Below are 21,806 nucleotides of genomic sequence, written 5' to 3'. Positions count from 1 at the left end.
ACCTCAAGTATCACAATAATATCTAGAACACCAGTTCTCCATGTCTGACAAGTACTCTTGAACTGTGGCTTGGAGTACTGCTTCTTCATCTCATATAGTTCCACAGAATATGGTGAGAGTTTGTTTCCAGAGAATATGGTGATAGTTTGTTTCCACTGTACAGATTTTCATTCAAAGTTGTTTGTGTATTGTCCCATTATACAGTGGTAATACCACCACCAGATGGTGCTGTTCCTGCTCAACCCTTTAGGTTGAGAATAGCATCAGGTCCATAATTACACATCCAGGATTGTGATTGAGGAAGGGCCGTCCTCCCTATCAGACTGGACCAATTAAGAGGGCCGTCCTCCCTATCAGACTGGACCAATTAAGAGGGCCGTCCTCCCTATCAGACTGGACCAATTAAGAGGGCCGTCCTCCCTATCAGACTGGACCAATTAAGAGGGCCGTCCTCCCTATCAGACTGGACCAATTAAGAGGGCCGTCCTCCCTATCAGACTGGACCAATTAAGAGGGCCGTCCTCCCTATCAGACTGGACCAATTAAGAGGGCCGTCCTCCCTATCAGACTGGACCAATTAAGACCCTCAGATGAAAGCACCAACAACTGCATCTGGTCTGCAGTATTATTTAGACAGTAGTGACAGCCCAGCAATACAGGACACGATGAGGACAGACAGGGACATGAAGACAGCCCAGCATACAGGACAGGATGAGGACAGACAGGGACATGAAGACAGCCCAGCATACAGGACACGATGAGGACAGACAGGGACATGAAGACAGCCCAGCATACAGGACACGATGAGGACAGACAGGGACATGAAGACAGCCCAGCATACAGGACACGATGAGGACAGACAGGGACATGAAGGACGAGTCCTGCATTTCAGAATGAGTCCTGTTTTTCTTTGCATGTTCTATGAAATGTTGCATTGAGAGTGGAAAGATAAAGCCATGTCATACATGTGTAAATCATTATCATTTGAAAGTAAAGCTTAAATGAATTAATATTCAAGACTTTTTCTTCAAAGTTTTTTTTAATCTAATAGCAGGAACAGACCCTGGTATTACACAAATACCAAAACACTTCAATGCCTAATTAATATGTACAGGACAAATTAACAACCACCATATTCACTAGGAAGTAACTGTATTTACAGCCCATTATGTGAATAATACCAAAATAAACTGTCAAATTTAGGTGAGCTCAATCAGCTTTTCTCGCAGATGAAATTACAGTACTGTGCAAAGGTCTTAGAAAATTATGTTTGAAGCTATTTATCTGGACAGTAACTGTTTATTTGCTCAAAAAACACGACAGTATATAGCATTAGAATAAAAAGAAATAAACATTAATACGATGAACAGTAGCAAGATCCCCCCTCCCTTCCTTTTTTAAAGCAAGTCAGTATTTTGTTTGGCCTCAAACAATGCTCAACTGTAACGAAGCACTTTGCTTTGCTGCTCTGCTGTGTAGTTGTAGTATTTAAATAGAGTTGTGGTAAATGTGGTAACTGTGCTCAATTCTTCCAAGCTTCTTGCAGGAAGAAGGAACTCTTCTTTTATCTTTGTCTGCTTTGTTATTTTCCCTGTCCAATGGTTTTATCCAACTCTTTTTATGTAAAGCAAATTATTTGTATGAATTGTGCTATAGAAATAAAATTACATTGACAATGACATTGACATAAGTGATCCCACACAGCCTTAATTATGCTGAGGTCAGGGCTCTGAGGCAGTCAGTCTAATACTGAGGTGTTCCATCTGCAGCTCCTAGGACAGTAAGTCTTCATTGTGTTTGCCGTGTCTTTGTGGTGGTCATCGTGCTGAGAGACGACGGTTTGTTTTCCTGAGGTACAGCCTAACTTGCCTAACTGGCCAAGAGTTTTTTTTGTTGCCCTTGGTGATCACTGCTCAAAAAAACACTTCAATGACATGTGGGGTCTCACAAGGATCTATTCTAGTGCCCTTACTATTCAGTCTGTATATGCTACCCCTACGTGATGTCATTAGGAGGGACAGTATTTGTGTGACATCTGATGACTACAGCTCAGTTGACCACTTGGTAGAATGCATTACTGATATAACTACATGGATATCACTGAATTTCCTTCAGTTAAACCAGGATAAAACTGATGTGCTGTCATTGGTGAAAAGGTTGAAAGGGAGAGACTATCTGGGCACTTAAAAACACTGACACTGAACACCTAATCCCAAGTCAGAAACCCAGGTGTCATGTTTGATTCAGATCTTAATTTTGAGGCCCATATTAAGAATATGACTAGGACATATTTTTTATCACTTGAGAAACATTGCTAAGGTGAAATCTTTCCTCTCCCAGGCCGAAGACTGAAAGACTAATGCAGCAGGTTGGATTACTGTAACACTCTCCTATCTGGTCTAACAAAGAGAGCTATTAGACAATTTAAAATAGTCAATCTTTTTGTCACAAAAAGACAATCTTGCAGCACGTGTCCTCATTAAGCCTCACAAACCAGCCTCTCCCCAACCCTACCCTGGCCTCACAGACCAGCCTTCCCCCAACCCTACCCTGGGCTCACAGACCAGCCTCTCCCCAACCCTACCCTGGCCTCACAGACCAGCCTCTCCCCAACCCTACCCTGGCCTCACAGACCAGCCTCTCCCTAACCCCGCCCTGGCCTCATGAACACAGACCCGCCTCTCCCTAACCCTGATCTCACAGACCAGCCTCTCCCCAACCCAGCCCTGACCTCATGAACACAGACCAGCCTCTCCCTAACCCTACCCTGGCCTCACAGACCTGCCTCTCCCTAACCCTGGTCTCATGAAAACAGACCTGCCTCTCCCCAACCCTGGCCTCACAGACCTGCCTCTCCCCAACCCTGGCCTCACAGACCTGCCTCTCCCCTACCCTTGCCTCACAGACCTGCCTCTCCCTAACCCTGGCCTCACAGACCTGCCTCTCCCTAACCCTGGCCTCATGAACACAGACCTGCCTCTCAGAAGCCAGGCTGGAATGTGTGTGAGCTCTGCTGGCGTTGGCCTGGGCCTGGCCTCCTCACTAGCGTCCTGTGTGCTCCTGGCTCCCTCTCCAGCCCAGCCCAGCCCAGCACAATGGCTCCCTGCTCTCAGAGAAACCCACTGGACAGGACAGGGCTATCCTACTGCATTAGCAGGGCCCGGGAGGGGGGTTTCTTTAACACTTTTTCTGAGGAGACAAATTCCTATTCTGTCAGATTTATAACATTCAAGGACGTAGATATGTGTACTTCAACGTGGTCCGGATCTGGCCAAGCGTTCTCCCTGAGCTACTGGTCTCCCTGACCTACTGGTCTCCCTTCGGTGCTTTTACAAAGCAACAAGCTGGATGTTTCTCTAGAAGCTGCTGAGCGCTGCAGACCTGACCAGCTCACTGTGGTCAGCGACACCTTGAGACGGCGCAAGATCACGAGAGGAAGTCTACGGGGAATAGCATGAAGCTACTTAGACACAAGCCACAGTCTTGTGAGCTCTGGCTGGATGTCCTGGGCAAGGACACAGTGAAAAGTGCACACAGACGCGATAAACAGATAATGAACCCTTCACTATACACCCACAGCCAACCCACATCAGCCAGTCCAATCAACTGTGAGCAATCTCTAGTCATAGTCCATACGTACATACAATCAACATCTGGTGCCGGTGAGTAAGCGTCACCTGAGAAAGCTTTGCTGCTGTGGGGCATACTGTACGCTATTTCTTAGACATGATTCACCAGTCAGTCAGCAAAAAAAGGTATGGCTGAATAACAAGCAAATAATGACATCATTTAACAGTGCTTCGCTAGTGCTGACGTTCTCGTTAAGCATGTAAATAGTCTGGGTGAGCGTGGGTGAGCGTGGGTGAGCGTGGGAGAGCGTGGGTGAGCGTGGGAGAGCGTGGGTGAGCGTGGGTGAGCGTGGGTGAGCGTGGGAGAGCGTGGGTGAGCGTGGGTGAGCGTGGGTGAGCGTGGGTGAGCGTGGGTGAGCGTGGGTGAGCGTGGGTGAGGGTGGGTGAGCGTGGGTGAGCGTGGGTGAGCGTGGTTGAGGGCCAGACTGAGGAGAATCACACGTTTATAATGCTGAGCGAGCTAAACACTGAGCTCCACACGCCAGCCTCTCCCTGACGGACCTGGGGCTTTTAAAGAGATATTTTGAAGGCATTTCTGCTTTATTACATCAGGACAGTGTAGGTGACAGACAGGTGAGGTGGGAGAGAGAGAGAGAGAGAGAGAGAGAGAGAGAGAGAGGGGAAGACATGCAGCAAAAGGCGTGGGCGGGATTCGAACCCTCGCCGCTGTGGAGGACCAGTCTTTACATGGTAAGCGTCCCAGCCTGTTGAGCTACCGGGGACCCCCGGGCGCGGGGCTCTGGTTGCTCTCTGGACACGGTTCTGTGGAGCAGAGCTGGAGTCTCTGACAACGCAGTCTCTCTGCATCTCTGGTCTCTCCACTACAACACACACCGGTGTCAGTCTCTCTGGTCTCTCCACTACAACACACACCGGTGTCAGTCTCTCTGCATCTCTGGTCTCTCCACTACAACACACATCGGTGTCAATCTCTCTCCTCCATACATACATATTTACATATGACGATGCAAGCTACAGGGAAGAGAGAGAGAGAGAGAGAGAGAGAGAGAGAGAGAGAGAGATGAAGAGAGAGAGAGAGAGAGAGAGAGAGAGAGAGAGAGAGAGGAAGGGGTAATGTGTAGCAGTATATCAGCTGTTTCCTCCAGAGAGAGAGAGAGGGAGAGAGAGAGAGAGAAGGAGAGAGAGAGAGAGAGAGAGAGAGAGAGAGAGAGGGAGGGATAATGTGTAGCAGTATATCAGCTGTTCTCCTCCAGAGAGAGAGAGGGGGAGGGAGAGGGAGAGAGAGAGAGAGAGAGAGGGAGAGAGAGAGAGAAAGAGGGGGAGGGAGAGGGAGAGAGAGAGAGAGAGGAAGAGAGAGAGTGAGAGAGAGAGAGAGAGAGAGAGAGAGGGAGGGGTAATGTGTAGCAGTATATCAGCTGTTCTCCTCCAGAGAGAGAGAGAGATGAGAGCGAGATGAGAGAGGAAGAGAGAGAGTGAGTGAGAGAGAGAGAGAGAGAGAGAGAGAGAGAGGGAGGGGTAATGTGTAGCAGTATATCAGCTGTTCTCCTCCAGAGAGAGAGAGATGAGAGAGAGATGAGAGAGGAAGAGAGAGAGTGAGTGAGAGAGAGAGAGAGAGAGAGAGAGAGAGAGGGAGGGAGGGGTAATGTGTAGCAGTATATCAGCTGTTCTCCTCCAGAGAGAGAGAGATGAGAGAGAGAGGAAGAGAGAGAGTGAGAGAGAGAGATCCTTATCGCTGAGATAGAGATACTCTGGCTTTTGTTTCAAGTTGACACTGAGCCTGAAGTGAAGGGATTCATGCAGTTTTGACATGGGAATATTCCCAGAGGACAGTTGCTTTAGGTCACACAGAATGCCGGTTCTGGTTCTGGTTCTGTTTTGTTACAGACGGTCCAAATTCATTGGATTCTTAAGATGTTTTCGCTATTGATATCTGAATGGCTGTAGTCATGATGCGGTCTGAAACTTGCTAGTATTGAGGATCCATCTGCAGTACTCTACACTCTACTAGAACCTCTCTAGATCTACTAGAACCTCTCTAGATCTACTAGAACCTCTCTAGATCCACCTGCAGGACTGTACATATACACTACTAGAACCTCTCTAGATCTACTAGAACCTCTCTAGATCCACCTGCAGGACTGTACATATACACTACTAGAACCTCTCTAGATCTACTAGAACCTCTCTAGATCTACTAGAACCTCTCTAGATCCACCTGCAGGACTGTATATATACACTACTAGAACCTCTCTAGATCTACTAGAACCTCTCTAGATCCACCTGCAGGACTGTACATAAACACTACTAGAACCTCTCTAGATCTACTAGAACCTCTCTAGATCCACCTGCAGGACTGTATATATACACTACTAGAACCTCTCTAGATCTACTAGAACCTCTCTAGATCCACCTGCAGGACTGTACATAAACACTACTAGAACCTCTCTAGATCTACTAGAACCTCTCTAGATCCACCTGCAGGACTATATATACACTACTAGAACCTCTTTAGATCCAGTCTCCCCCTAAAGACCAGCATGCACCTGTACTAACTGTCAGATGAAACTGTTTTGACCTCGACTCCTAGAACAGGAGACAAGGCAAAGATGGAGCAGGTAGACGAGCTCAAAGCGCCCATGGAGAGTTCTGCAGGTCACTGAGGTGATTGAGTGTGGTTGACCAGCAGGGAACGAGCTCCATGCAGCAGTATCAGATATCTCATCAGCACACATTCAATTTGCATCAGATATAGCTCATGTACAGTAGAGCAGTTGGCCAGGTAATATAAATGGTCCAAAGAATAAAATAATCGTAAACAGAATGTTATTTCCTGGTGTGAGGGAAATTCTGTGACCAATCAATTCAATGATGAGTCACTTCCCCAGGTTTCCTTCAGCTTAAAAGTAAACAACAACAACAACATCTTACAGAAGTATAAACACAACACCAACATCTTACAGGTCTGTGAACACTACAGCCTGAAGCACTTGGTGCCATTAAGTACAGCCTAGAAAACAGATACGACGGCTATGCAACAAGCAAACAAGCAAAATATATGCAAGACACAACCTCTGCTAGGTTGGGGGAGGCCATGCTCTCGCCACCCTGTGAGCAGAATGGTCCAATAGCGAGCCTGCTTAGCGGCGCAGACAATCAGGTGTCCGACGGAGAGCGAGCTGCTGTTACCTAAATAGAAGCCCTCAAAAGGGATCAAGAGTTCTGTGTTCCATCAGTTTAATATCCCCAGCATCGGCCCAGCCAAGCAGACACCACCCCTCTGCCAACATAAACATAGGGATTCAACTGAAGGGGTCCAGTTTTTCGAAGACAGCCCTTTCAGTCTAAACTTCTTAAGGAGCCGGTATGAACGTGCTTTCTTGAAAAAAAGAGGCTACTGCCACTTTGAAAAAGGCCTGGATTCAGCCAAGACACTAGCACCTTTCACCTCCATGTTGTTTAAAGGTGTGTTTGCTTTAGAAATGTGTGCAAACCTTCGTCATCATTACCTGCCATTTTCATCCCTTGGTTTAAAAGAAATTTTAAGGAAAAATTACACAGGGAAATTTAGGTTTGCTGAAAGAGATAGAAGTGAAAGAAAGAAGTGAAAGTCATCCGTCCCAAGGAGGAAAAGAAGAAACTATTTTGAGGAGGCCAAGTTATAATAAACAACAGTGAACAAACATATTTCCCTGCTGAACTGAAGAGCATGTTCATAATACCGTCCTCTACAGACCCCCTGGGATCCAGCACACATTTATGTCTAAAAATGAGTCTCTGATTTATTCAAGAACGCTGTTATGACTGATAAAATACAATGTGACCGAACCACACAGGAGCATTTGTGTTTGCAAATGTGTTTACACCACCAAAGCACATGGCCTATATCCTGGGCTACACACTGTTCTCAAAAATAATTTTGAAATGTAAAGAAATGCATCGAAAAGGAGTTCTATACCGTGAGAGTTTCCAGAAGAAATGCTCCTAGGCATTGAGTAGGTACTAGTGGGATCATGAACCAGAGGTCAAACTGGGTGCAAGCTCATTTTCATTTCATTTTGAGAACAACCTGAAATCTGGCTCAATCATTTCTTTTTGTACAGCCCTCCAAACAGAGCAAACATTTACCTGCTCTGAGATGGTGGTCAGAAGTCTACGCTTGACCTAAAATAAAGCCAGGCAGCAGTGAAAGGACCTCAATGTCTGAAACAACAACAGAAAATGTGGGCTCCTCTTAAGTTTATATAGGTCATGATTAAAAATGTATAAACACATAAATATATCAATAAAAGTGGCCAGAAGCACACATTGAACTACCACTCACTGGCCTCTGCTAAAGAAGAAATAGCTTGGCTTTGCATATCCTGGTGTACCTCCCCTCGTGTACCTCAGACCGTATACCCAAACAGCTCCGGGGTCAACGCTCTCAACAGGCAAGTCCTCGGTTGAGTCAACAAGGAACATCAAGAACTATTAGTGAATACAACGCTTGTGCCTCACTACGGTCACAGTGAAAGGGGAACTGGCTCGGTTTCTTTCTCTAAATCAAAAGACATATTTTGCTCCAACGCACCAGATATGCGTGTTACTGTAGATGTCTGAGACGTGCCTTCGTATCTTAGCGAGGGGGGCAACAGTTTATGTTGCACTTACCCTGCTTGTAGCAAAAGGGGTTATGAAATCTAGTGTTAGTTTGGCTTTCTGCGGTTGCTTTGCCACTTTTCTTTAAGCTCTATTTTCTCCACATTACTACTGAGGCAGATCCTGACGAGGAGTCTGGAGAGGCTGAGCCAGTCCTGCTCAGAATGAAGACACAGGGTGAATCTGAGCTGTAGCTGTGCTTATTTACGCCTGTAAACAGAACTACAACCACGACGATGAGCGATGCAGTCACTGGCAGATGTGATTACACAACCACGCTTGACTCCAAGTGTAAATGAGTCGCTAAACCTCACGGCTCTTTGACGAAGCAGCGGTTAAAATCAACACTGGCAGACATCCAGGTTACAGCTCTTCTTTTATTTAGGTCAGTTCTCCTCAGACTCTGCCACTCTGCCAGCTGCTCATCAGCCAGCTGACCGTCCCTCTGGTCTGTGAGGAGAGCCAGAGCAGCCAACGCTCTTGAAAGAGCGGCCAGATTTCCAAGGATAACAGTAGAGGGGCGGCTCTAGTTCCAACTGTCCTGCTTTAAGGAATTACATAATGAGCTACGGCTGCATCGGTGCTGCTGGTGTCTTAAAGCTTATTAGGCTGTTAATTGGCTGTTAATTATGATGTTGAACTGAATCAACAGCTACAGTTGTAATAAGGGAGAACTGGCTCAGGGGAAAGTGTTTCCTCTGAATAGGTGAATAATGAAATGTCCTGCAGACAGACTGTAGACAGACACCCAACTCTGACCTCTAGGGGTCAAACACATTCCTCCTATCGCTCTCTTGCGTTTGTTATGATCTGTGTGCAATAGTTACTTTTGTGCATGTAGACTAGGAGGAGAGACCTACAGTAAGTACTGTAGCGTGTGGGCTCTCTGGAAACCCCCCCTCTCCCTCCCTGCTCTGCCCCACAGACCTGCTGGACTTGTAAATCCCCCCATCCCTCTGCAAAGCCAGATACAAACCAGGTGTGTTTCAGGGATCAAACGCTGTCATTAGATCTGTTTAAACAGAAGCAAATGTCCAGATAGGCCGCATACTACATACACATATTCTTTCGGAAGGCGACAAAAAATACGGCATACTACTAGTCGAAGATTTCTGAGAGGCCAAATTGATTTCAACACTATACTCTTTGTTCATCCCTGACTGGAATTCCAGGCAGGAATTAGAGGGTAAAAGTCTGGAGTTCAAAGACCTGTGAGGATGTCAGCGGGTCCAGGAGACCAGGGAGGCAGGAGAGGCTCTGACAGCCGGAGCTGACGACAGGGACGTCCTGTGATCAGTAACGCTAAACCACAATTACAGAGTCAATGACTTTCAAAGTTGTTGGTGATTTGCCAAGAGACGTTTTCTATCTGCATGGGTGATCAATGACAAGAGATGAGCCATCAATGCTAGTCAGAGCACAAACCGTCACTGTCTTGAACCTATGTATGAGTTCTGGGCACGGTTCCTCCGCAGCCTACTGCAGACTACACACGCGGTGGAGACGTTTAGCTTGGAGGCAGCAGCCCATGCCGTGTTTTCACTAACTATAGTCTGGGAAGCTTTTTAAGAGCAAGGATGGCCCCTGGACCTACGCAACCCTCCAGCACAGCCTTCCTGCTCTCCAGACCTTTCTCCTCAGGTTAGGGACCCTTGTGAACAGGAGGAAAAAAAAGAAAAGGAGAAAACCGTGTTCAAGATGATGTTTCGTAATTTTTTCATCAGCTCCTCCAAGAAGGAGCGCGTCCGCAGACCTCCAGCCCGAACCCCCGACCCCCGACCACCACAGCAGTTTCCCCAACGCAGAGCAGAGGAAGTCGAGGCTTCATAAGCGTCAGGAAAAAGGCTGCAGCAGTAAAAGCTTTCCGGACGCCGACTGGCTGTAATTAAGAGCAGTAAAACACACCTAGAGAGGAGGACTATGGGTAGCGCTCCAGATCAAAGACCCTTACCTTGGACTCCTGACTTTAGCACAGTGTGATCCCACAGTTTTGGGAAAGTTAGGAAGTTAGAATAATAAACAGAACAAAATTACCGAATCCTAGAAGAAAGATCTTCCGATATCTCACTGAACTGCCACTTTGTTAGGGAAACTAGGGAAACGTACTGAGAAATGTTTTTTCATCTTCAATATGTTCAGATTTGTGGGTAGTCTCACTCACAACAATTATTCAAGCAGTAGGTCCCCACAAAGGACAGGCCTTTAAAAGCACAGCAGTGCTGGTTACTCTGCACCCACACACCAAAGAGAACAATCCCACCGACATCATCAAACTGTTGACAGAAATCTCTCCAGTGTTATCATATCTGCCTCTCAGCGCACAAGCAATTAGGGAGTTCTCAAACCGTGATCTACAGAAATATCCAACCGAGTGTAGTCAGTCGCACTGTGTACATTTCTCTGCAAATTCTAATGTGCATGATGTGAGTTGATTCCAGTTTTCATATACTAACTCCCTAACTCTTTGGCTAACCCTTTCATATACCAACTCTAACTCTTCAGCTAGCCTTTTCATATACCAACTCCCTAACTCTTTAATTAACCCTTTCATATACCAACTCTCTAACTATTTAGCTAACCCTTTCATATACCAACTCTAACCCTTCAGCTAACCCTTTCATATACCAACTCTAACCCTTCAGCTAACCCTTTCATATACCAACTCTCTAACTCTTCAGCTAACCCTTTCATATACCAACTCTAATTCTTCAGCTAACCCTTTCATATACCAATTCTAACCCTTCAGCTAACCCTTTCATATACCAACTCTCTAACTCTTCAGCTAACCCTTTCATATACCAACTCTAACCCTTCAGCTAACCCTTTCATATACCAACTCTCTAACTCTTCAGCTAACCCTTTCATATACCAACTCTAACTCTTCAGCTAACCCTTTCATATACCAACTCTAATTCTTCAGCTAACCCTTTCATATACCAATTCTCTTACTCTTCAGCTAACCCTTTCATATACCAACTCTAACCCTTCAGCTAACCCTTTCATATACCAACTCTAACCCTTCAGCTAACCCTTTCATATACCAACTCTAACCCTTCAGCTAACCCTTTCATATACCAACTCTCTAACTCTTCAGCTAACCCTTTCATATACCAACTCTAACCCTTCAGCTAACCCTTTCATATACCAATTCTCTTACTCTTCAGCTAACCCTTTCATATACCAACTCTAATTCTTCAGCTAACCCTTTCATATACCAATTCTCTTACTCTTCAGCTAACCCTTTCATATACCAACTCTAACCCTTCAGCTAACCCTTTCATATACCAACTCTCTAATTCTTTAGCTAACCCTTACATATACCAACTCTAACTCGTCAGCTAACGCTTTCATATACCAACTCTAACTCTTCAGCTAACCTTTTCATATACCAACTCTCTAACTCTTTAGCTAACCCTTTCATATACCAACTCTAACTCGTCAGCTAACGCTTTCATATACCAACTCTAACTCTTCAGCTAACCTTTTCATATACCAACTCTCTAACTCTTTAGCTAACCCTTTCATATACCAACTCTAACTCTTTAGCTAACCCTTTCATATACCAACTCTCTAACTCTTTAGCTAACCCTTTCATATACCAACTCTCTAACTCTTTAGCCAACCCTTTCATACAGTATACCACCAGGACATGTCTCCAGACCTCTTAACCACTAGGACACGTCTCTTAACCACTAGGACACAGCTCTTAACCACTAGGACACATCTCTTAACCACTAGGACACATCTCTTAACCACTAGGACATGTGTCAAGGCTGCCTCTCTCTCCAGGCCTTGTGAATACTGGGGGGGTCTATACAGGACCCGGGGGGGTCTTTATTCTGCCACTCAGTGATCACACATTACATATTGTGAGTCGACACAGCACACACATGCACATTTCCTGGGCCACCGGTGGAAACAGTTCTGTGCATTTAACCCATCCCAAGCCGTCCTCCTCCAGGAGCAGCCAGGAGCAGTGGGCAGCCATCGGTCATGGCGCCCAGGGACCAAGTCCAACTTCTCAGTCCAGTTCTTGGTCAGGAACCTGACTGAAGAGCACCTGTTCTTCTGCATGTTTTTCGTCTTGGGTTCTTTTTTGGGAGGAAACCCTTGAGAGAACATGCAAACTCCACACAGAAAGGCGAAGGAGACCTTCTTGCTGTGAGGTGACAGTACTAGGTACTAGGTACTAGGTACTGTGAGGTGACAGTACTAGGTACTAGGTACTAGGTACTGTGAGGTGACAGTACTAGGTACTAGGTACTAGGTACTGTGAGGTGACGGTACTAGGTACTAGGTACTAGGTACTGTGAGGTGACGGTACTAGGTACTAGGTACTAGGTACTGTGAGGTGACAGTACTAGGTACTAGGCACTAGGTACTGTGAGGTGACAGTACTAGGTACTGCTCCACCGTGCTGCTCATGAGTGATTTGGGGGTTCAGTGTCTTGCTCAAGGGCACCTCGGCACCCTCCGACTCAGAGTGTTTCTTAGCCTTAAGAAAGTTGATGAATAGCTTTTATTCTTAAGTTTGAAAGCAGGACTACATTTCTCAAATTCTCAGCACTTAAAACTAAAATGGCACAGTAAGCCGGTTGATAAATACGGGCCCTGGACACTGATAAGCCTGCGGGTGCAGATGAAGAGCCGTCTACAGACCGAGCTGTGGAACTTAAAAACCACTACACAACTAAAAACATCTCCCTTCACCATTTACTAAAACACACTTATTGTTCTTTGTTGCGAGGAAAAGCTCAAGTAAGGTTCATTAGGCCATCGTTACTCCTGCGCGGTGGCTAGCTGCTGCTGGTTTCCTCCTGAATGCTTCAGCTAAACAGAGACACCGAGCCGCCCGCCAGAGCGCTTGGCTGGAACTCATCCCCCCAATTACTGTTCAAGAGCTTTATGGGCGGCGACTTCGGGGATGAGAACGCGGGGTTTGTTACGCACAATGACTGCTCATGTTTTATGTGAGGAAGTGGTCAGGGTGAAATACGTCAAGTTCGCAGTGAGCAATGGACGGCCACTCACCCGTGACCAACGCCATGACAAAAGCTCTCCCAGCTGTCCGCATAAGGGATATCTGAAGCACAATGTGCAATAGAAGTGGCACCGTTAACGTGAGAGTGAGGCAAAAGTTATGACCATCTAAAAATCACTGACCGTCAGTTGATAAGGTCACCGGTCTTTTGTCAGCAAACTTTTGTGACGGGACAGACTGGTGGTGGGGGGGGGGCTGGAGGTACACAGAGATGTTTATGGCTCAGAGGCGGGGGGGGGGGGAGCGGGGGGGCGGGGGGGTAGACTTACCAGTCCATCGCAGTTGTTAATGGCAACGGAGGCGCCAGGGACGTCGGTGATGTCTCCGATGAAGGTGCAGTCGGTTTTGAGCAGCTCTCTCCTCAGTATCCGCTCCGTGCCGCCGCTGGTCTCGTTCTTGCTGAGGTGGGCGACCGAGCCCTCGCCCCCCGCGCCGCTGCTGCTGTCGTCGCCGAAGCCCCGCACCTCGTCGTGCCACTCCACCATGGCGCCCGGGGCCACCAGCCTGTGGTTGGGCCTCAGACGCAGGTGGAACTCCTTCCCGAACGCCGTGATGTTGAAGAACAGACGCTCGCCGCCCTGCTCCGCCTCGCCGGACAGAAGCTCCCTCTTCAGCCGCTGCTTGTGATTGGCTGAGAGGAGGTGGGACAGGTAGCGGCCCTGGGAGTCGGTGCTGATGGGAGTGATGAGGCCATACTCCTTCAGCCTGGCCCTCAGCAGGTCTGGGACACCAGGAACAAGAGATACCAAACAGTTACAACAGGTCTGACAGACAAAGAGATATGAAACCGTTATAAGGTCTGTGAGAGGAAACTGGAAGAAGGCAATGAAACAGTTATAACAGGTCTGTGAGATGAAATAGGAAGACATAATGAAACAGTTATAACAGGTCTGTGATATGACACAGGAAGACATAATGAGAGGGTTATAACAGGTCTGTGAGATGAAATAGAAAGACATAATGAGAGGGTTATAACAGGTCTGTGAGATGAAATAGAAAGACATAATGAAACAGTTATAACAGGTCTGTGAGATGACACAGAAAGACATACTGTAATGAGACAGTTATAACAGGAGAGAGGACACAGGTAGAACACATAATGACCGAACACAGTTGTATCTAATTGATGATGATGAATTTCCGTCCAAACATATCTATTCTCCATTCCCAGTTGGATAAAACATATCTAACTATATTCAAAAGATGCTATTCTCATCTAAACTCACCTGAAAAGAGGGCGCCAGAAACGGCTAATTAAAGGTTAATTTAGTGGCTTCAACAGCGGCTCCCTGAACACATGCTACGTAATCTCCCTCCCAGCTGACTGAACCAGTCTGGATGCTGCTTGATTTCTACTGAGATCCTCATCCAGTATCTCATTAGTGGTTAGTTTATATGAGCCTGAAACAGGCTTTCATTGTGAGGCAGCGTTTCACCTGGCCTTGCCTTTTTACAACCCAAGATGCTTCACAGGTTGGTTTTTTTGCTCGTTTTTTGTTTTGTTTTTTAAATCTGAGATACAGAAGACAAAACCCCAGTAGGATATCCGTACCTTGTAATTTGGTTGTAATTTGTAACAAGTAGTTTTGACAAGGAAACATTTCAAACAGATGTCTTTTTGCAGAAATTACAACTTTGCTTTACAACACCATAACAGTGTGTCTCAATACACATTTGATGCAATAAAACAGACCAAAAGCCAGCATTGAAAACAGATGTTAGATAAACAGTAACTTTGTTTACTCATAAAGGGCGATTGCATCAAATTACAGAGGTTGAAAATGATGTGAGGAACAACCAGCGAGCTGTGCGGTCAAACTGTGATAAGAAAATGCTTTGGCCACCTGCCATGAGTCCTACAACCAAAACAAACCACACGCAGCTCAACATATGAAAAGCTTCTAAGACCTGCTTCCTAGATACTACTATAGGCTACTGTTCCCCAATGGGCAATAGACCACCAATTGCAGTAGCCTACACCTCAGTTCTTTGAACAAACACATGATTCATATGACTAAACATTCCTTGTTCATTCTAAAATAAATCACGCGTATTCCTTCACAACTGCGTGGTATACTTTAATAGAAATGAGCCTTTGATTCCTAGATCATATTGAGAAGTCAGGATTATCACTTGACTGCGGTGCAGAGAGGACTGGACACGGTGTAACACCGCCGCGGCCCCGGGCAGATGCTGTAGGAGGACGTCAGGGATCTAGCAGGGACATTGCTGCGGCTCACTGGCTCCTTAACCTCACGATTGGTAACAGATGTGCAGGATTTGAGATTTGAGTTTTCCCTGTCTGATAAAACCATTGAGAGATCCAGTCATGTAATGAAAGCGCGCGCGCTGTGCGTGTGTGTGTGTGTGTGTGTGTGTGTGTGTGTGTGTGTGTGTGTGTGTGTGTGTGTGTGTGTGTGTGTGTGTGTGTGTGTGTTTTACAGTGAGTCCTAAGCTTCCCTCCCACATCGAGTCCAGTGAGCGCACGTACACAGGTAACGTTCTGGAAGTCAGATATTTCAGTCCTGGTTTGGTTGGAAAAATCAACCAATAAACAAAGATCTTACCTTCTTTATCTACTTCGCCAGCCTGTAAAGCAAACCAAAACAGGATTAGATCAATCACAATCATGGACGCAAGTGAAAGGCCACTTAAGAATTAGTCAATTATCGATTCTGAAAGTTTTGGCAACGTTTCAACTTTCCATTTCCTATAAGACAGACGGTTCTTAATAACAGCGTATTAGTTATGCAATGCCATGATGCAGGGCAGGAGTAACTGGCCTAGGATCGGCTCCTCGTCCCATATGATGCAATGAATGATCTCGATGCTCAGTGATAACTGACCCACATTAGTTCCCCAGCACATGAGTGAGACGCACAGACTGCAGCTCGTTACAGTCAAGTCTCCACAAAGTTACAGTAGAGCCAGACAGACACTTACCTTGTCAGCTGAAGTCAGACTCACAACAAATCCTACAATTACTAATGTCAGTGACAGGAACACCATCACGAGGGTCGTTACTTTCACAGTTAAAGACGAAGAAAACACAAACTATTCCAAACGTGGAGTTTTAAAGTTGCAATTCCGCCACTCAGAGAAGGAAAAAAGTCGAAAAACGGATCCCGCTCATTCAGATTTCAGTGAATGTGCAGCTGGATTTTAAAGTAAATTAAAGTTTAATGAACTTTCGAGAGAGTTGCTAAACTTAGGTCAGTTGTGGGTCGCTGTTTTAAGGGTTTTGTTGGTAAACCATCCCTGGTCGTGTCTGTTTCGGGACGGAGGGTCAGAGCTTCTGCAGACCCAGAGCTTCACTCCCTAATAAAGCGGACCAGCCCCGCCGTGACGTCACGGCCCCCGGGCCCTCGGAACACATGGAGGCTGGAAAAGAGGGCAAGAACGATAGAACAGTAGAACACAGTAGAGTAGAACAGAACAGAGTAGAGTAGAACAGAACAGAGTAGAATAGAGTTGAGTAGAACAGAGTAGAGTACAACAGAACAGGGCAGAACAGAGTAGAGTACAACAGAACAGAGTACACACACACAACACGGTCTAATGCACCTGAGAAGCTGTTCTAATGCCCCTGAGAAGCTGTTCTAATGCCCCTGAGAAGCTGGTCTAATGCACCTGAGAAGCTGTTCTAATGCCCCTGAGAAGCTGTTCTAATGCCCCTGAGAAGCTGTTCTAATGCCCCTGAGAAGCTGGTCTAATGCCCCTGAGAAGCTGTTCTAATGCCCCTGAGAAGCTGTTCTAATGCCCCTGAGAAGCTGTTCTAATGCCCCTGAGAAGCTGGTCTAATGCCCCTGAGAAGCTGTTCTAATGCCCCTGAGAAGCTGTTCTAATGCCCCTGAGAAGCTGGTCTAATGGTCTAACCAACCAGTATCTCTGTATCCAGAGAGACAGAAGACATGGAATTAAACTGTTAAATGACATTTCCAGTAGAACACTAGTGGTTAACATTCCATACTTAAAGCACAGATCATTTTTTGATTTAATGCGCGTAAGCTACATTAAATCATTGTCGTGGTCTCCTATGAGAAGACATTCTGGCCTGGTGACGGCTTGATGGTGGGAATAGAGCACCCACACTGGTGGCCTAATATTCATGTATTTTATTTGTATAATATATTGCTGGACTGACATATAAATGTATAATGTGTCAGACATGTATAATATTCTAAGGGCTTACAGTACATGTAGTCTATACTGTTCACAGAAACACTTCACTGATCAACACAAATATTGGTGCCACAAAACTGATTAAATTCACTCACCAGAGACTAATTATCCTGTATTGTATTGTATTGTATAGCTTACATCTACCACAAAGCAGCCTATTCAATATCCTTAAACTACACAGCTGCTAATTGCTTCTGGTTGTGAGTTTGCTGGTGGTATTAGTGCTGCTTCTCTCTGCACTGCGCTCTGCTACAAGCTAATCCAGGGAACTGCTAGCTAGTTATCTACCTCACAGACTGGGCTGTGTGCTGTGACTAGACCACTATTATGTCAACAAAATAATGCCGAGCTAGCCAAAGTAAAGTACTGTTTTCATGTGCTGTTACACAGTGAAGCTCCAGCGCTCATCTGTCTCATGAGTCTGGCTCTTGATCCCCTTCCCTGCTTAGTGTCTCTAGTGCATTAGCTAGGCAGTCTGCTCATGGTAGCCAGGCTACTCATCTCCCCAGCTGTATGTTAGCCTACTGTTGTACTTTGTTTTAGCCGATTATTCAATAGTGTGGTGTGAAACAGTGGCCTTCATGCTTCTCTAAACCAGCCCCTCATATCACTGGGAATGTTAGAGCCTCCCACCCTGAGCTCTGTTGTAAAGATGTGACTCATCTCTGTTGATACTATTAGAGGATCTAGGTTATGAACACTACTTCACACTTTCCTCATGTTCTTTTCCAGAGTCACACCGAAGAGAAGTGGCCAGACAGACAGAGGAACAGCTGATGAGGGGAAGTGACCAGACAGACAGAGGAACAGCTGATGAGGGGAAGTGACCAGACAGACAGAGGAACAGCTGATGAGGGGAAGTGACCAGACAGACAGAGGAACAGCTGATGAGGGGAAGTGACCAGACAGACAGAGGAACAGCTGATGAGGGTAGACCTTTGGGAGAGGATGTTGAGGTGGGCAGACAGACAGAGGAGAGATCAGAGTGGAGAGATCAGAGTGGAGAGATCAAATGGAGAGATCGGGCTGGAGAGATCAGAGTGGAGAGATCAGATGGTGAGATCAGAAAGGAGAGACTAGAGTGGAGAGATCAGAGAGAAGAGATCAGAGAGGAGAGATCAGGGTGGAGAGATCAGAGAGGAGAGATCAGAAAGGAGAGACCAGAGTGGAGAGATCAGAGTGGTGAGATCAGGGTGGAGAGATCAGAGAGGAGAGATCAGAGTGGAGAGACCAGAGAGGAGAGATCAGAGAGGAGAGATCAGAGAGGAGAGATCAGGGTGTAGAGATCAGAATGGAGAGATCGGGCTGGAGAGATCAGAAAGGAGAGATCAGAGTGGAGAGATCAGATGGAGAGATCAGAAAGGAGAGATCAGAGTGGAGAGATCAGAGAGAAGAGATCAGAGAGGAGAGATCAGGGTGGAGAGATCAGAAAGGAGAGACCAGAGTGGAGAGATCAGAGAGGAGAGATCAGGGTGGAGAGATCAGAAAGGATAGACCAGAGTGGAGAGATCAGAAAGGAGAGATCAGAGTGGAGAGATCAGAGAGGAGAGATCAGAGTGGAGAGATCAGAGTGGAGAGATCAGAGAGGAGAGATCAGAGTGGAGAGATCAGAGTGGAGAGATCAGAGTGGAGAGATCAGAGTGAAGAGATCAGAGAGGAGAGATCAGAGTGGAGAGATCAGAGTGGAGAGATCAGAGTGAAGAGATCAGAGAGGAGAGATCAGAGTGGAGAGATCAGAAAGGAGAGATCAGGGTGGAGAGATCAGAGAGGAGAGATCAGAGAGGAGAGATCAGAGAGGAGAGATCAGGGTGGAGAGATCAGAGAGGAGAGATCAGAGTGGAGAGATCAGAGAGGAGAGATCAGAGAGGAGAGATCAGAGAGGAGAGATCAGAGAGGAGAGATCAGGGTGGAGAGATCAGAGTGGAGAGATCAGAGAGGAGAGATCAGGGTGGAGAGATCAGAGAGGAGAGATCAGAGAGGAGAGATCAGAGAGGAGAGATCAGAGTGGAGAGATCAGAGAGGAGAGATCAGAGAGGAGAGATCAGAGCTGGAGGGACTCAGCAGAGGGAGTAGGTGTTCTTCTCTATGTGTATCTGAACGCTCCATTTGAAATTAGACAGACCAGTAATAATTCACACACAACACGTTTCATCATCCTAAATGATATTCATTTATTAAATCTAAATGGACATGGGGTTTATTTTTTCAGAGAGAGAGACCCCTGCCTACCAGAGAGAGAGAGAGAGAGAGAGAGATAGAGATAGAGACCCCTCAAAGGAAGACGGTGTCATATCAGTCTCATGCACACCCCTTCAAATAAAGTGTAACTGTGTTTCCCAAGTTTCTCCTATAGACTCCCATTGGCTGGATGAACCTTAATATGTGTGTATCTGATGATGTCATACGAGCTGTGGACTGTCTACTTCCAGTTATTTGCCATTGAATGGGGTGTGCAGGTGTTTTCTGAAAATACATTTCATTTACCACATCGTAGTACAGTAATCTCTCATCATTTACCACATCGTAGAACAGTAATCTCTCATCATTTACCCCATCGTAGTACAGTAATCTCTCAGTTCTGCAAAATATACTAATGCAGTAAAAATACTTAAAATACTATTCAGTAATAATACTGTAGATTATTGTATTATTGTGTATTGTGTATTATTGTATTGACAAAGTAGGAATACAGTTCCCAAGTCCAGTAGATTTCTTACCTATTCTCATTTCTGAAAGTCAAATAATGGATGCAGCTGAGAAGCAGCTGAAGTTGGGTTGAACCCTTCTTGCTCTTCCTCCTCCTCCTCCTCCTCTTCTCTCTCTCCTCTCTCTCCTCTGTGTTTCCATCCATGGCTCCCCAGCCCAGGAGCTCCTCTGAGGCTCTTTCTCAGTATTGCTTCAGCTTGGCGATGGGCAGCCGTTTGAATGCCAGTTTGTTCCAGTTGAACACAATGAGATTTATTCAAGATTGTGCTAAATATAGAGAAGTGTGTGTAGCGTTGTGACAGAAGGGGGGTTTAGAATTGAAATCTGAGTGTAAAGCAGGACGTGTGTGTGTGTGTGTGTGTGTGTGTGTGTGTGTGTGTGTGTGTGTGTGTGTGTGTGGTTCAGAAGAATCGGTTTAGAGAGTTGGTCCATGTATTTCAGATTGTGTAAGAGAGATAATGAGACATGTTATCGCCAGACTGCCCTCCTCTGAGTCAAATTAAAAAGGTGAATTATTGAATTCATTGCAATTCAGCGTGGTTATGCAGCAGCGTGGTCAGATATCTCCTCAGCTGTGATACAAAAGAGCAACTGATCTCTGATCAGCTGGAACATCTGCAGACCTCATGGCCCCAGCAACCTCTGAGAGAGGAGGGAGACGGAGGAGAGAGAGGGAGAGAGAAAGAGAGAGAGAGAGAGGAGAGAGAGAAGCAGGAGGGTTTGGGTTCGCTGGTCTCTAGTCTGCTCATCCTTGACCCACAGCAGCAGCAGAGTCAGACTTTCGTCATCTGGCCCTGACTGAACATCGACTCCGTTTCTCCAGGACCGATCAACACAAATCACTTATTGTTGTAATTGGCAATGAATCACTTGCAGGCAATGTGCAGTACAATTGCATTTTCAAGGAAATATTAACAAAAAGTTTTAGCCATCAGATTAGAGAGGATTCAATGTAATTTGTTTGTAGCTTTTTGCTATGGCAAACTTTTGAAGTGTGTGAATGTTTTCTTCTGAGGGAATAGATGCATCTGAGCGGTAAAAACACTTCCCCCTCATGATGTCTTAGTTTGGCCCAAAACACGTTTACTTCTGAGAGCGGACAAGATGAACGTCCAGTGTTGTTCTTATCGTTGATGATGGACCAACGTTCCTGTGTCTCTCCACCAGGCCTTGTGGGGTTGGTTGGGTCTTTATTTAAGTTGAGGGAATGAAGTAGTTAATGTGTCTTTAAAGAGGTCAATGAAAGAGCAACCCTGTCCAACAGCTTCACCGTTCCACACAGATGTCTCCTAACCTCACCAGTCATTCGGAATGTTTCGTTTAAATAGAACAATTTGTTTTATTTAGTTCTACTTTGTGTGTGGAAGATTTGATTTGATCTTAATGCCTGTCAAATGTCTGAGTAAAATCTACATTCCTGTTGTTGTTTTAGAAGTAAGTTTAGCTAAAATCCTCTCCTCACTACGTTCTGTTGAACCAGTGTGTGAGGGGTGTTTCTGTTGAACCAGGGTGTGAGGGGTGTTTCTGGTGAACCAGTGTGTGAGGGGTGTTTCTATTGAGCCCCAGTGTGTGAGGAATACTTCACCTCATTAGGAGACTGAGGTATGTGGCTTGAAAGAGGCGTTTTCCTGAAATTACAATCATGTCTC

General features: G+C 45.9%; 1 protein-coding gene across 1 annotated transcript in view; it reads right to left on the bottom strand.

Annotated features, from left to right (window-relative positions):
- The window catches only part of adamts3 (ADAM metallopeptidase with thrombospondin type 1 motif, 3), a 55,052-nt gene extending 38,516 nt beyond the window's left edge, over positions 1 to 16,536 (bottom strand). The window contains exons 1-3 of the mRNA XM_084457266.1: positions 16,213 to 16,536; positions 15,837 to 15,858; positions 13,539 to 13,990 (exon numbers count right to left, since the gene is read on the bottom strand). Of these exons, the coding sequence (XP_084313392.1) occupies positions 13,539 to 13,990; positions 15,837 to 15,858; positions 16,213 to 16,278 (540 nt within the window). The 5' untranslated portion in view covers positions 16,279 to 16,536. The remainder of the gene's footprint in view (positions 1 to 13,538; positions 13,991 to 15,836; positions 15,859 to 16,212) is intronic.
- Positions 16,537 to 21,806: the final 5,270 nt, after the last annotated feature.

The sequence above is a fragment of the Borostomias antarcticus genome (assembly GCF_949987555.1).
Source record: "Borostomias antarcticus genome assembly, chromosome: 23".
NCBI classification, from domain to species: domain Eukaryota; kingdom Metazoa; phylum Chordata; class Actinopteri; order Stomiiformes; family Stomiidae; genus Borostomias; species Borostomias antarcticus.
This window is presented reverse-complemented; position numbering and strand designations above follow the sequence as displayed.